Below are 17,103 nucleotides of genomic sequence, written 5' to 3'. Positions count from 1 at the left end.
GAAGATATTTTCACAATAGTTAACATCCAGCTGGCAAGCAGTTGCTATGACACCCAGAAAGGAGCATGGGATGACTGGCTTTCTTAAACCTTCCACTTGAGGTGGTATTTGTGTGAATACTAATATGTTTTTATTTTGGTGTTTCTCATATAGTTCTCCTTTTCAAAAAAAAAAAATGGGGAAGCAGGGAGATAGCTTAGTCAGTATAATACTCTTTGTGCAACGATAAGGACCTGAGTTTGATCCCCAGAGTCACCTTAAAAAAAAAAAAGGCCCAGGGTAATGGTGACTTGCGTTGGAGACAAGCAGATCTCTGGCCAGTCAGTCTTTCCGAATCAGTGAGCTCCAAGCAAAAGTGACTGTTTCAAAAAAAAGCAGAAGCATCTTGAGAAATCACACCTGATGCCAACACTGGCTTACACGCACACACACGCACACACACACACACACACACACACACACACGGAAGCAAAAAAAAAAAAAGGAAGCTGGGGAAATGGCTTAGTTTGTGAAATACCCACCTTGCGAGCACCAACAGCTGAAATTGATCTCAAAACCATGTATTAAAAAAAAAAGCCACTGGTAGGGGACATAACCCCAGCACTGGTGAGGTGGCAACAGGCAGATTCATGGGATCCAATGGCTGGAACGACAAGTTCCGGGTAACTGAAAGGCTCAGTCTCAAAAACAAACAAACAAAAAAAAAAAGACAAACAACATGCTAGAGGAATTGCTGGTTTTAAGAGTATATTTGATTGGGAACGTTTGTAACGGGTAGAACTAAGAACGTAGGACAAAGACAGCATAGAACTAAGAACAATGTAGAAAATGCCTTTGTGAAGCTGTGTTACTTTGCCTGTCTAAAACACCCGATTAATAAAGAGCTGAACGGCCAATAGTTATGCAGGAGAGGAAGAGATGGTGTTGCCAGACTGAGAGAATAAACAGAAGGAGAAAAAAAGAAGATCAGAGGATTGAGAAAAGAAGGTGCCAGCCACACAGCCAAACACAAAACGAGAGGGATAGAAAAGATATACAGAAATAGAGAAAGGTAAAAGCCCAGAGGTAAAAAGTAGACAAGATAATTTAAGAAAGGCTGGGCACTCATAAGAATAAGCCTCTGTATGTAGGCCTCCCAAAGAGCAAAAGAGTTAAAAACCAACTACAACCCAGCACTGAGGAAGAAGAGGCAGTTGGATTTCTGTGAGTTCAAGGCCAGCATGGTGCACACGTAGGGAGTTCCAAAACAGCCAGATTTCCATAAAGACACTTGTTTTCATTTTTGAAAACGAACAAAAAACATAACAGACAAACAAAACCACTAGGCGTGGCATTACCATGCTTTTAAGCCCAGGTCTTGGGAGGCAGAGGCAGGCAGATATCTCTGAGTCTGAGGCCAGCCTGGTCTACAGAGTAAGTTCTAGGACAATCAAAGATACACAGAAAAACCCCGTCTTGAAAAAAAATCAAAACAAACAAACAAACAAAAAAAAAAGAAGATGCATATAAACCAGAATATGAAATTAAACTCTACCCCTGGGTTTCTTTTATCGGTTAAGCGTTTAGACAGATGACTGAAAACAAAGTTATTTTAACAGAGCATTTAATATAAAGAACTGCATACATACAGAGCTGCAACTAGACAGCTGAGACGGAAGGTAAAGATGATGTAACAGAGGTATGCACTTCAGAAAGCAGTTACTATTCTGGGGTAACAAAGGATAAGCTCAAATTATGAAAACTCAGAAGCTCAGAGAAAAGCTCTTTAGAGCCCAGACTAGGACCCCTGAGGAGGAGACACTCTAGCTGGTGCTCAGTCCAGCCCACTCGTTATACAAACAGAACCCTGAGTCTGAAGCTGTCACCCCATGCTACCCAACCCATTAGCGGGAGACACTGGTCCACTGACTCTATGCGCACACTTTCTACCATATCACTCTCTACCTCGTATCTGATGTCTGGTCAAAGATTGTTCCAATCCACTAAGAAAGAGGGGAAAGTAAATATGTTCAAGCAACAACTCTAACTCTCTAAACTCAGAGAGGTCAATTATAGATTACCATGTGTGAGTATGTGTGTATCAATATATAGATATGTAGTGAGACATATAAATGTGTGTACATGTGGAGGCAGAGGTAGAAGCTCGGTATTCCCCTCAACTGAGATTATTTTTTGAGACAGGGTCTCTTACCGACCCGAAAGCTCACCAGTTCAGGTAGCCTGGCTAGCCAGAAATCCCAGCATGCGGCACATGTGCGTGCCACAGCTCAGAGCTTCTGAACCCGGTTTATGAGGGCTGGAACACGGATAAGCCCCAGCCTCAGCTCTTAAACAGTCATTTCTAATGCATCCTTTCTCACTCCACACTAGACAGAGACTATTCTAGTTTTTAAAATCATACAACAAAAGCTGCTGCTGAAAACCACGAGTGCTGTCTTCATATCTAGGTATTTGTTACATTTTGAACACTCATAGGTCATACATTTATGCCTTTTGCCCTTTTTACATTCATATCCACAAAAACTGTAAGATATGGAGCTAGAGAGATGGCGCAGGGGTTAAGAGCACTGGCTGCTCTTCTAGAGGTACTGAGTTCAATTCCCAGCAACCACATAGTGGCTCACAACCATCTGTAATGGGATCTGAGGCCTTCTTCTGGCATAAAGACATACACACATGCAGCTAGAGCACTAACTCTTAAAAAAAACTGCAAGATATCCTGCCATCACTTTCCACCTGTCTACTACACCAAGGTTAATAAATTCTTAATACATTAACCCTTTCATCTCCCAAAAAAGAGATGAAGGAAAATGGCAACCTTTATTTCTGTTATAAAAAAAAAATGAAGAAATTGCTTTGTGGGTGTGGAAAAGACAAAAATCATGGAGAAAAAAAACATAACAAATGACAACTTATTGCGACTCATACATATTGAGAAGCCAAGAACACTAAATAGGGCTGCAAAGCAAAAGTGACCAGTGAACAGTAAGAACTGGAACTAGCAAGCTCTGGAGTCAAGAACAGGCTCTATAACTTACTACCCACGTGCCTTAGGAAGGATACTGCATTCTCCCAAACTCTGCACTTGTCAAATGAGTGCACTAATACAGGAGCATGCAGGGACTGTAATTATCCAGCTCAAACAGTCTTCATGGAGCTGAGTTCAATAACTATTATTACTCGGTAAGAAGAACGGAGCTGCCATATGAGACACCATGAATAAAGAAAAGGAGCTGACTTAGTTAGGCTGTAACAATATCTTTTGTTTGAGGACCCTCAATATCTAAAACAGTGTCTGAAAGAGCATGAAGTTCAGTAACAATTTGGTTTAATGAACGACACATGATTGGGAAGTTAGCAAAAGAGTTGTAAAAGACTGTAGACTAAAATAATAGATGTCCTAGACAGAAGAAATAATTGTAGACTAAATTCTCAGGAAGCTGGGGTATCGCTTGGTTGCTGGAGTGCTTATTAGCAGGCAGCATTGGGCACGGTGATGCCAGCACTCGGGAGGTGGAGGAAAGAGGACCTGAAAGTCAAGGTTATCGTCTAATTCAAAGCTACCCTGGGTTCCATAAAAGCTTGGGTGGGGGCTCTTAGAGAAAAGACAACTGAATGTGGACATAGACTTAAATAAATATGTTCGAAGTGGGGTTTGGGGGTAGTGGGGACTGACTATTTTTGTCTTCTTTTTTGAGAGAGGGTCTCATTATGCAGCCTAGGTTGGCCCAGAACTCATGATCATCTCTTGTCAAGTTCCTGAGTACTGGGACTTCAGACTTTCACCTCAGCACATGCCATCACAGCCAAAGTATTTTAATTTAATTAATTCATTAAGATTGAAGAAAGAAAAACAGTGGCACAGTCCTAATCCTAGCACTCAGGGGAACCCCTAAGGCTTGTTCTCAGCCTACCTGATGCTTCAATACTTTAATACAGTTCCTCATGTTGCAGTGACCCTGACCATAAAATTATTGCATTGCTACTTTATAATTGTAATTTTGCTGTTATGGATTGTAATGTAAAGATTTTGGGAGATAGAGGTTTGCCAAAGGAGTCAAGACCCGCAGGTCAAAAACCACAACTTTGAGAGGAGCTCAAAGCTACCCTGAGTCACATGACTCTCTTTCTCAAAACAAAACAAACCACAGAAACAGAAAAGGTCTGAAGGAGAGAAGATTTTAAGTATAAAAGAAGACAATAAGATAGACTCATGGGGGGCTGGAGAGATGGCTCAGTGGTTAAGAGCATCACCTGCTCTTCCAAAGGTCCTGAGTTCAATTCCCGGCAACCATATGGTGGCTCACAACCATCTGTAATTAGGTCTGGTGCCCTCTTCTGGCCTGCAGGAATACACGCAGACAGAATATTGTATACATAATAAATAAATAAATATTTAGAAAAAAAAAGATAGACTCGTGGTATAGCCAAAAATAGTGGGGCTCGCCTTAATCCCAGCATCTGAGAGGCCTCAGCTCTGAGAATCCAAGGCTAACCTGGTCTATAGAGAAGATCCCAGACAGTCAGGGTTACTCAATGAGACCCTGTCTCTAAATAAATAAATAAATAAAATTGAAAAGGAAAAATAGAACAGCAGGGCATGGTTGTGCACACCTTTGATTCCAACACTAAGGAGGCAGAGGAAGTGGATCTCTGAGTTCAAGGCCAACCTGGCCTACAAATGGAGTTCCAGGATAGTCAGGGCTAAACAGAAAAACCCTTTCTCAAAAAAAAAAAAAAAAAAAAAAAACCTTACTCTTACTCTATTAACCCAAGACAAAAACTTTAGACAATCAGATGCAAAGACTTAGAAGAAACTAGATTTAATTAGGAGACAAATGAAAGTAACTGAGGAAAGATTCAAGTCACATTAAATAGGCTGATGATTTTGTGTCTTTGATTATGAAGCAAAGGTAATCTAAAAAGAGGAGAAGGATGCTCCTTTCTTTCCTTGGGTTTAAATAACTACAATTAAGGGGCTGTAGAGATGGCTCAAAGGTTAAGAACACACAAGTGTCCTTATAGAGGACCCAAGTTCAATTCCCAGCATCCATGTTGGGTGGCTCACAACTGTCAATAACTCTAGTTCCAGGGAACCTGGAGTTTCCCTGGGACCTCTGGCTTCCCCTGACACCTGCAATCATGTATACACACCCCTATAGACAGACATTCATATACATAACTAAAATATAATAAAAATAAATCTAAAGAAAAAACCCCTACAACCTCAGTCAGGTCGATATAAGAGGTAGTTCTCTAAGCTGTTGGAAAAGAATATTCTTATTGCTACACAAAGAAACACAGGAACAATACAGAAGCAACCCAGCAAGGCAGTTTCTTTTTAGGAGGCACACAAGCACACCAGGCAGGAAATCTGGCACATTTTGATCTTCACACGGGAGGTAAGACCTCTCCCTGCTGGCTGGCCACATCCTCGCTCCCTTCCAGGTTGGCTAGCTGCAAAACAACTGAAGCCAAGAAGAAAGGGATCTGCCAGTCTGGACAGCCAAATTCTGGGAACACAGTTTGCCTCCTTTGACAAAAGTTTTATCAGATGAGAGAGATTAAAGATTTGCATAAAAGTTTTACAATGTGGGGGTAGGAAAAGATTTGGATTCCTTGACATAAAAGTTTAACAAGCTGGGGAAGGTGTAAGTGCTGTTGACCCTTGGCAGGCTGGCCATGCTTGACAGAAAAACAGTTTCTCGCAAAACCTTTTATTCTCTAACCATTCCTAAAACCTACACAGAGATTCCAAATAATAGGATACACAAGGGAGGATTCCAAGGAGGGATGTGTTGGCAGAGATGAAAAATAAAACCAGGATCTTAAGGAAATACAGGTTTGAAAAGGGAGAAAAGAAGAACCTGAGGGACAGACCTCAGCTGCTGGAGTTTGCTCAGCAGGCATCATGAATCCCTGAATTTGATACCCAGTGCCACATAAAACGAGGTGTGGTGACACAAACCTGTAATCCCAGCACTCACTCAGGAGGTGGAGGCAGGAGAATGAAAAATTTAAGGTCATCCTTAGCTACATAGCAAGTTCAAAGTTAGCCTGGAGTACACGAGACCTTGTCTCAAAAAGAAACACGCTGGGCAAAGGAGCAAAGTCTCACTGTGTCTTCTCTGTGAGCAAGCCTAGATCCCACAGGAACCCACGCTGGCCAGATCCCACAGAAACCCACACTGGCCAGATTCCACAGAAACCCACGCTGGCCAGATCCCACAGGAACCCATGCTAGCCAAATTCCACAGGAACCCACGCTGGCCAGATCCCACAGGAATCCATGCTGGCCAAATTCCACAGGAACCCACGCTGGCCAGATCCCACAGGAACCCACACAGGCCAGATCCCACAGAAACCCACACTGGCCAGATCCAGCACACCTTCTCCAGCCTTGAGGAAGTCTGCTGGCTGGTCTGCTTGTTGCTTATTTTTTTGTGCTGGCAGCTGAACTCAGACAGTTGTCTTTGATTATGAAGCAAAGGTAATCTAAAAAGAGGAGAAGGATTCTCCTTTCTTTCCTTGGGTTTAAATAACTACAACTAAGGGGCTGCAGAGATGGCTCAATGGCTAAGAACACACAAGTGTCCTTGCAGAGGACCCAAGTTCAATTCCCAGCATCCATGTTGGGTGGCTCACAACTGTCAATAAGTCTAGTTCCAGGGAAAAAGGAGTTCCCCTGGGACAAGTACTCCACTACCAAGCCCCCCCCCCACCAGCCCCAGGTTTGTTAATCACCAGCTAGAAAATCTTCCTATTCGTGTCTCTGACTCCTGAAACTTCTATATATATCATCCTGAACCAATGATATTTTAACACTGGCTATAATTAATTCAGTGGGCAATTCTGCAAACAGCTTACCAGTTGTTATCAAAATGACTTTCCTTAGAACACCAGCCTAAACTCTGTCCCCTTTAGCATCCCCCTTACTAACTGCTGACATGGGGAGCACGAAGCCTTCTTTGCTTCTCTCCTCGAAGTCTTTCCTCAGCTCTCTTGAACCTCTCAGTTCACAGACACAGCTAATAGCTACCCCTGAGCCATCTCTGGGCAGGCTGGAGGTCTGCCTGCAGTGTGGGCTGCACACAGCTGTCGCCCTGAGTGTGAAATGGAACATAATGTCCGCCAACCACACACCAACAGGAGCCTGTCACATCTTCCTCTGGTGGGAGATGGTCAAGCTGGAAAGAACGGTGGTAACAGAATTAAAAACACCCACGCTCCCTGCCTCGTGAAGTCACGATGCTCTTCCCTGAATCCTGCATTCTGTCAATGTCCAGATAAAGTGCTCATTTTGGCAGCACATTGTTAAGGTGGACTGCGTGCCTGTGCTCTGCTGACTGTATTCTAACGACGGTAAGTGTAAGTTTAAAAAGTGCCTGAATTATTTGAATGGCTGGGGAAAAATTATGTTGACTAGACAGGCAACAGCTACCCAATAATCCTGTAATGTTACAAAGGTGAGCTGGTTTCAGAGTTTCCTGGGGCCGGCGTGTTGAAACAGCACCTCTTGTTGCCCAGGCTGGCTTTGAACTCATTGTATAGTGAGAGGGCCAGAGCAAGACCAGAGTCAGGACAGGTTACTGTCAGGACAGTAGCCCTGACAGGTACCAGGTCTTACTTTCATTTTACTGGAATCAGCTAGACTGAGCAAGCAGTCCTTGGGAAAGCCGCAGCCCAGAGGCTCCCAATCAGATGGCACCCCACAACCTTGTGCAAGCTTAAAAGAACTAGAGACAGCGTCTCCCGCCCTGCAGCCGAAGAGCCCTAACCACTGAGCCACCAACCAATCCCACAGCAACCCAGAAAGTGTTTGTTTAACCCCACCAATCAGTCCCCAGACTAGCCTCCCTTCCCTGGAATGCCCTCAGTCTTGCTTAAAAGGAACCTTCGGGCCTCTCTGACTGGAATTTTAATAAAACACTCTTGCTTACTGCATATGAGGCCGGTGGTCTTTTATGGGACTTCTTGCGGACACTGACATATAGTTCAGGCTAGCCTTAAATTCTTAGGGCCCTGTTGTGGGTAGGGAAGAACTCTGCTATCTGCACACACATGGACTGTAGGCCTTACTGTACTATGGGTTCTAGAGCTCTGGAGAACTGGTCATTGGGAGCATGAAAGTGTTATAGAGTTCAAAGCCACCCAGAAAAGACCACCAGATTCAAGTAATTTTGTAATTAGCCAAATTTGTTGAAATTGTTGGCAGGGCTGCAGAAGAGCTTTGAAAGGTGACACCCACAAGCACTTCATTTCTTCATTTCCAGCTCCGTGAGGAACTGCCTTACTCCCCTGCACACAGTAATAAGTGATCTTACAGAAGCCAGAGCAAGAAGCTAGTCATTTGATAACAGTTTCACAATTCTGGGAAGGAGGCAAAGAGACAGGGTTGCTGGGAACTCATCTCTCAGGAATTCAGGTCAGAGAGGAATGGCTACAACCATGGGTGCCTAGCCCAAAATGGAGTTTTCCTCAACCAGGGCAACAGCCCTGTCAACCCGTAAAGCGTGGATCTACTGTCATGATCAAGGTGAACCTCGGATGAGATGCACAGACACCAGGGCTTCAGTTCTAAATTAAGACAAAGAAATACTGCCACACAGACCAAGAACTCAAACTAACCACTGTTATCTACAGACAAAAGTCTGAACAAATGTATTTTAATCAAAATGAAAAGAGAAAAGATACATGAGAACCTAAATAACCGTAGGCCTAAGATCCACAAAATTCAAAGACACACTTAAAAATAAATTATGGGATAGGAGCCGGGCGATGGTGGCGCACGCCTTTAATCCCAGCACTCGGGAGGCAGAGGCAGGCGGATCTCTGTGAGTTCGAGACCAGCCTGGTCTACAGAGCTAGTTCCAGGACAGGCTCCAAAGCCACAGAGAAACCCTGTCTCAAAAAACCAAAAAAAAAAAAAAAAAAATGGGATGGGATGGGGAGACAGCTCCACTGACAAAGTGCTTGTCCTATAAGCCATGAGGACCTGAGTTCAGGTTCCCTAGTACCCACATAAAGCTGGGAACAGCGATTCACAACCCAGCACTTGATGATAGAGAGAGGCAGATCTCTGCACTCCAGACAACCAGTGAGCTCCAGGCTCCATGAGAAAACCTGTCTCACTATGATGAAGAGGGGAGAGATATCCAACATCAGCCTTCGCCTCCTCAGGTGCTGGCACCTGCATGCCTGGATGTACGCATCTCTGAGAACACATACATACTTCATACACACACACCAAAAATAAAGGTAAACTAGTAAAAGATCTAGAGACATACTCACCTACTCTGATAGGCTTGAAAATCTAAAGGAGACAGGTGAGTGCTGAGAAAAAAGTAAAATACCAAGCAACTTACTTTAAAAAATCATCTTGACCTAAACCTATTTTATAAAAACAGCAGAACCTCGGGGCCATGGTGGCGCACACCTTTAATCCCAGCACGTGAGAGGCAGAGGCAGGCGGATCTCTGTGAGTCTGAGGCCAGCCTTGTCTCAAAAACCAAAAGAAAAAACTCTAATAGGCAAACACCCATAATAACCATGAATGAATAAAGTTTAGATCATGTATTAACAAATCAACTCCCAAATACACTGAAATAACACATAAAGCAAGTAAAGTTTATTCCAAGAATATAAGGATAATTCTTAATCTTTCCAATTGCATTCATATAATCTATATTATTTTTCCACAGGAAAAGAAATACATTAATTATTTATCTCAATAGATTTCCTTTTTGAGACAAGGCCTTGCTATGCAGCCCAGGCTCACCTTGAGCCATCTGTACCTCCCGAGTACTAGGATTACAGATATTTACCAATCCTGCCTTGATTGATTTTTTCATTAAAAAAAAAAACTTGATAAAGTTTGTCACCTTCTCTACTTGGGTAGTAAAGAGGAGCAGCCTAGAGAGCTAACAAATATAATGAAGCTTTTTTATAAGATGCCTCCGAAAAGCCTAAGGAAAGCATCCCGTTTCATTAACCATTAGAAACATCCTCACTAAACCGTATCTCCAACCCCAAAGGCTTCCTTTGTCACCATACAACCATAAGAAGGGGCTGGAGATAGGGTTCAACGGTTAAGAGTACTTACGACTCTCACAGAGGACCTGATTCAGTTTCCAGCACCCTCACTGCATGGCTGAGAAACACCTGCAACTCTAACGTAACTCCAGCCCCAGGGACTCTGACCCAGTGGCCTCTGCGGACACCTGTACCCATATGCAGGCACACACACACACACACACACACACACACAATTAAAACAGTAAAAATAAATCTGTTTTTAAAAGAGCATAAATCAATATTTCTATAGTCCTCAGCATGGGACCAGCCTTCCTGAAACGATATACAAACCCTAAAAGCTATAAAGATGATCTGTCTATAAAAAAGTAAATAGATTTAACCATGAAACTTAAAACGTCTGCACTAAAAGCTAAAATTTAATGAGAGAGAAAAAAATAAAAAGCTTCGGCACTTACAACAGAATGTCCACGATGCATGAAGAGAACCAGTAAAGTAAATCAATCCACAACCCAACAGAACAGGCAAAAGATCTTAGGCTACTACGGGAATTTAACACCAATGACGAACAAACCAAGGAAGCACACACATTAATAACCATGGAAAATGCAAATGAAAGCTGTTTTTCTGACTATGAAAATAACAAGGTGGTGAGGGGCGAAAAGAATCACTACGGTTAAAGCTAATGGGCACACGGGCACGCTAGCGCACTCCCCGCTTACAGGCCGGCCGGTCTCCTGCAAAGGCTACCACTGGGAGAAGAGCGTGTTTCCCTCCATGTTTGTTAGCGTTTCATTAGCCAAATGATTCTCAAATTTTGGAGTCTCAAACTTCAGATCTCTATAGTCCCCAAAATGTAAAGAGGGCAGGTATGGCTTGTCAGGGTTTAGAGAAAAAGACTACAAAGGGGTAAAGGGGATTTGGAGTAGATGAGAAACATACATTAAATTTTAATCATGACCATGGTTCCATGGCTTTTTATCCAAAAATCATGTAATTTGTGACAAAAAAAATAGTGAATATACTTATGAAATAATATCCTTTAAAAAATGACTTTAAAAATTGCTCAGCCGGGGGCTACCTCAGTGGGAGAACATTTTTCTAGAATCATCTCTAGCAACAACAAAAGGCCTAGAGCTTTGGTTTACAGTTAGCATCTAGAAATGTCAACAGTTTTTCAAGTTATTACCCATCTTAAAATAAGGCATTAAACGTTAGTGTGTTCTTTACTAAAAATAACTGTACTTTCCAAAGTAAAAACTATTCGTGATTAAAGAAGGCGCACTGTTGGGTATCTGAGCAATTTCCATAATGTCTACCTTCAGACACAAACAGCTGGCCGAACTCACCAGAGAGTGTCTCAATGTTTCACAGCATCGTAAGTCAGGTAGCCGCTGGAAAACTTACACTCATAAACTGTACACTCGTAACAGAACGGGAACAAGAATAACCGCTGAATATCATTATGTAAATAATGAATTTTTACACCGTGTGACAGGGAAGCAGAAGAAAAGGGAACCACACTTTGAGACTATCTGATTTAATCAATACAAGATAATGTCAGATCTCGAATATGCGGCAATAACAAAAACGTTGTTCCTTTTTAATCAGAGAAACAGTATCTCATGCAGATGCTCTGTTCTTCAAACAAGAGTTGGACTTAGAAACTCTCAAAATTGGAGGAGAGTCAAGGATTTAGAAAATCAGTAGTGTGTAAGAAGTAAGACAATCATCCTTAAGCCTTCACACTTCACCTGCGGGACAAGGAAAGGCAGCAGAGAGCAGGAAGGCAGTGAAATGCTTGACCTCAAGAACAGACTCAGAAAACGATGGAAAAGTGGGGTGACTTTAAAAAAAAAAAATGGAAAGCCAGTGAAAGACAGGAAATCAAACATTGCTCTTTGGTCACATGGTTCATGAAACTCAAGGTTGTGAAAACCACATCACGTCCCCACACGGTTCACAGACGCTAAACTATGACAAGTGACTGTTACCTGCACCTGTGTCTAGTGACAGAAAACGCAAAGCCACTCACTTGTAGAGTGAGGAAGCGTAGCGAGGAAGCGTAGCGAGGAAGGTGCTAGGTCCCACCTGAGACAGTCTGTTCAGGGGTCTGTATCATTTCCCTAAGACGAGGTCAGCGTCGGGTGGTCTGGGATAAGAGGTGGCCCGCCCGGGATTCGGGCGTCCCCTCTCCTCGGTCATCCCGGCAGGGACTCCGCGGAACCCGGAGCACGTCGGGCCCCTTCACTCACCTGGCCGCTGCTTCAGCGCCATCACCGACACCAGGTAGTGGGCGATGTCAAAAAAGGGGAACATGGACGTGCGGGAGAAGGACAGGGTCAGATCATCCCACGGGTAATCCATGACGACTACCGACCCCGGCGGCCCGAGCAGCCGCCGCTGCCGGTTCCCCTCCCGCGGCGGGGTTGGGGGAGGGGACGGCCGAGCCGCCTCCAGTCCTGCGCGTGCGCTCTGGAGCCCAGGGGGCGGTCGAGGGGCGGGGTCCTGATGGGGGCGCGGCCGTAGCTGGGACGAGAGGCGGGGCCATCGGATCACCGGCCTTGGGTGGGGCTTGGCTCTAGTTCTGTTAAAGATGTAGCATCTTCTCCGTGGAGGTCGGTGCCAGCTGATCCAAGGGGCGACTCTCAGAGTCAAATTCCTTTATATAAACAAATGCCGTTCGCCTTTTATTAAACAACTACGATGTAACTCACTTTTCTACCTACTGAAAATGTGAAAAATAAAGCAGTAACGTTTTATCCATAGCCTCATGAAATTTGAGTTTTCCCAGGAAGAACTTTTTCTAAAAGACACACAGAATTTCACAAAGCATAAAAAGTATGGATGTTATGCCAAGGCAGTTCGTTAAGGAAGTCCATTGCTGGGAAATGCATGAAGTATTAAGAGCTGGTCTGCAAATGCTAAAAGGTATATTGCCTAGGCTGCAGACTGAGAAGGAAGTTAGAAAAGAAGTTAAAAAAGAAAAGAAAAAAATGGAAGAGCGGAGTGTTTCACAATAAAACCAAGGTGGTTTAAGCTCTTGAACAATCGACCAATGGCTACATCGTACTTGTTTACCAAAAGCCACACCCTCGTGCCAAATGGGGTCGGTCGTTCTGGTGAAGAAGATGGGCAGGGCGCTGTAGTTGCGACCCAGCACCAAAGATTTATGGGAACAGGCAAGGGAAATTCCTGGTCCAAGACAAAAAAGTAGTCAATGTGGGTCTTAAGGGCAGAGACCCAGATAAAGACTGTCCAAGATGAATGCAAACTCCACAGGTAAAGCAGCAAAATGAGCTTGGTTTGCAAAAACAAGTAAAGGAGAAATCTGGGAAGAAAATTGGTTGCAAAAAGAACTAGAAATAAAGGAAAAGAAGTAAGTCTGGGTAAGAAAAAAAAAAGTGAGTCTGACACCTTTTTCTTTGACATGCCAACAGATTGTAGTGTTACCTGGAAACTTGCAAACTCGGGAGCTAATGAAGGAAAAGGCAAATGACAGCTCTTAGTATTGCTGCAAAGGGCAATTCACCTTGTTTCCCTGAATTTAACTTTTGATATTGACTCATCTAGCAAATGTTATCTACACATATGCTTTGTACCAAGCACTGGACGCCAGAGGCTCTGTCCTCAACACTAGGTGCTTAAAAGGTAAGAAAATGGTAATAACCTTCGCATTTCATAACCTATCTACAAGCAGAAGCCTTGTTAAAATACTTTTCTATTTGCTTTCCTAAGCAAACACCTTCTATACAGAAATTTTTTTAACCTCTGGCACACTTTGTTATAACAACATAAGAAATACTCAAGATTTTAATAGTTCATATGTTTTAGAGGTTGCCTAACATTTGTTTCACCATACACGTGTAAAAGTAAGCTTGGCCACATCTACCTAGTACCTAAAGACCTAAAGGATCTAAAGGAACTAAAGGAAATGAATTAGTAATATCACACACACACACACACACACACACACACACAGGGAGAGAGAGAGAGAGAGAGAGAGAGAGAGAGGGTTCTATCCAGATTTTTTATGCGCCTGTTGTATTTGCTTCTGGTCACTCCATAGATTAGATAGACTAATGAAATGCTGTATAGTTGAGGAAAACAGAATGGAAGGAGGGAAGACAAAGAACAGAAGAAAGGCAAGGTTTGGAAAAGTTTGCCTGAGAGCACCCAGATCTTTCCTGACATTCAAAAGTGATTCACAAAAGTTTCTAATAAAACAAAATCCAAACAAAGTATAGACCATAGAAAATGAAGGTTCTGTAATCACACTATCAGCTCAGAAACATGTGAAACTAGTGTTTTCTAAAGCAGGTTTCTCAACAGTAGCATCATTGGCATTTGAACTACATGATTCTTTCTTATTTGGGACTGCTCAAGGCACTATAGGATATTTATTAGTATCCCTGGTGTGTGCACACATGTATGCGTGCGCACACACACACACACACACACACACCTGTTATGATGATTAAAAATATCTCTAGACATTTCGAAATGTTCCCAGGGAAGGGAGGATTATAAAAACATGCACAGTCCAGAACTAGAGTGGTCAATGAATAGACGTCCCTCGGCAAAATGTGCTTCTATTAATACAAACATTGTAGTCATGCCATAAAATTAACCAGTAGGTTAATTCTAGAACTTCTGTCATAACCCATTTCAGTCTCAGCTTGTTCTTGTTTCTTCCTGGTTCAATGTCTCTATGTTCAGCATCACAAATGGCATTTCCTTTCTCTTCTGCAATACTGCTTCCTAGCCACTGAGTGGCATGCCTTTCACTTTGGGGAATCTATACACACACACACACACACACACACACACACACACACATCAGGATTGGTGGCAGAAGCCTTTACTCATTTAAGCCATCTCACCACCTCACCTGAAGTTATTTTAACAGCTACTTAATAACTGCCCTGTATCAATTATAATAAGATATGATATGACACATAAACACATGTACTTTGAATTTAACCCTTTTAATGTTCAGAATTATAAAGCAGAGTTAACTAGAGAATGTTGGTCACACTCAAAATGCCTACCACTCCCAGTCAGCACAATGAGGTTTCAGTGATTCAGTTGGTCAGAGAATCCACTTAAGTCTCCTCAGTATGTATTAGGTAATACCTGTGGCATTATTTATGGGAAAATATATTCTTACATTTGAAATGAAAATCTGTTTCTCTAAGTATCAGTATCATTTATGCTTCCAGAAAGTCTAAACTATTGGGCTAAAAATATTCTCCAAGTGCAAACTTACCTGATGTTAAGTAAAAACCTGATGTCATAAAAAAAAGTATATAATTTTCATCAAAGCTAAACTGCCAGTTAGTCACCAGTACAGTAACTGCCAGTTTGTGGTTCACAACAATTGTAGCCATCTATGTCTGGTCAAGAGTAATAGGAACCTTTAAGTTCATAGATTGTTAAAATTAGGACATGGACTAGACTCTTGAAAAAAATACAAGTATTTTGGAGCTCAAATGATGGATCAGTGGGTAAAAGGCTGTGATGCACAAACCTGATGACTTGAGTTCAGTCCCCAGAACACACAGTGATAAAAAGAATCAATTCCCACATGAAGTTTCCTCTAACCTCCATATGGCTGCCTCAGCAGGCATGTGCCTGTGTACATGACCCCATAATAATAATAATAACAACAACAACAACAATAATAATAATAATAATTTGGTAGTTTGAATGAAAAGCCCTTATAAGCCCACAGAGAGTGACATTTAGGAGGCATGGCCTTGTTGGAGTAGATATGGCCTTTTTGGAGGAAGTATGTCACTGGGGGTGAGCGCCGAGGTTTCAGATGCTGAAGCCAGGCCCAGTGTTACTCTCTCTTCCTTCTGTGTGCTGATGCAGATATAGAACCTCAGCTACCTTTCCAGCATCATGTCTGACTGTGTGCCACCATGCTTTGTGATATGACAATAATGGACTAAACCCCTGAACTGTGAGCCAGCCCCAATTAAATGTTTTCCTTTATAAGAGTTGCCGTGGTCATGTTGTCTCTCCACAGAAATAAGAAACCCTAACTAAGACAACTTCCCAGCTGGTAAATGTTGTTATCGGTGTGGTTTGGGTTTTCAGTTGGTGAGAGTTTTCTTAGGTTGGCCCCAGTACTAAGTCAGACACAGGGTCTATTTGTGTGTTTGTTGTTGATGTCATAGACCTCCATATACCAAGGTTTCTTCCTGTCCATGGTTAGAACAGACATCACACTTGATGAATCCAACATGTGTATCCTTTGCGTATTCGATTAGAAATAAAACGTGGCTTGCCCAGCATCTCAGTAAGAGGTACATTTATTAAAATATTGGCAAATTAAGGAAAAGGTGAATTCTGTTTTTATCTTCTGAAACAAAGAGAAGAAGAACAAAGGAAGAACAAGGGGAAAGACTAATACTCTCCACCCTAAAATCTGTTCTAAAGCTACAGGAATCAAAACACAATAATAATAACGAAAGGATAGAAAAGTAGACCAATGAGAGGAGAAATACAATCACCCTGATAAGAAAGACCTACGCCCTTGTCTTGGCCTGTCTTCAGCCTTGAGTATGACCATGAGGGAAAAAAAACAGGCAACTATCTATGTCAGTTATGCCTCTGTGACCTTTTGTTGTCAGAGACAAAGCAGTCCTTTATCTTTTTACAGAGAGTCCGGATGGGGGACGTGCATCTTTCCCCATAGAGAAACTCTCTGAATTCCCTTCCATGAGTTTCCATTTAGCTCCCCCCCCCTGCCCCGCCCCGCTGCTTAGACTGTTGGTCATGAAGACCCCAGGACCAGTTGTTGGCTTTTACTCATGATGCACAGACAAGCTAGCTTCTCATTTTAGAATGCAGAAGCAGCATCTTTTGTCTTAGGCCCCCCAGGAGAATGCTGAGGAAATGAGTCCCAGTTAATAGCTTCTGCTCCAGAAAACGGGAAAAGGATGGAGATGACAGAAGAGGTTGTGAAGAAAATCCATACACAAACAACTGAGTACCCCCGAGATGCCTATGATTTGTGTAGGTGGCTTCATTTGCTCAGCACATCAGTAACCTGAACAAAAC

At 42.7% G+C, this 17,103-nt stretch overlaps 1 protein-coding gene across 1 annotated transcript in view; it reads right to left on the bottom strand.

Moving 5' to 3' along the window:
- Positions 1-12,474, bottom strand: part of Tmem38b (transmembrane protein 38B) — a 29,691-nt gene extending 17,217 nt beyond the window's left edge. The window contains exon 1 of the mRNA XM_041657860.1: positions 12,288-12,474. Within this exon, the coding sequence (XP_041513794.1) occupies positions 12,288-12,399 (112 nt within the window). The 5' untranslated portion in view covers positions 12,400-12,474. The remainder of the gene's footprint in view (positions 1-12,287) is intronic.
- Positions 12,475-17,103: the final 4,629 nt, after the last annotated feature.

Source organism: Microtus oregoni, unplaced genomic scaffold (genome assembly GCF_018167655.1).
Source record: "Microtus oregoni isolate MIOR12 unplaced genomic scaffold, Mior012 000008F_ref0000371, whole genome shotgun sequence".
NCBI classification, from domain to species: Eukaryota; Metazoa; Chordata; class Mammalia; order Rodentia; family Cricetidae; genus Microtus; species Microtus oregoni.
Note: the sequence above shows the minus strand (reverse complement) of the source record. Positions and strands in the feature narration are given on the sequence as shown.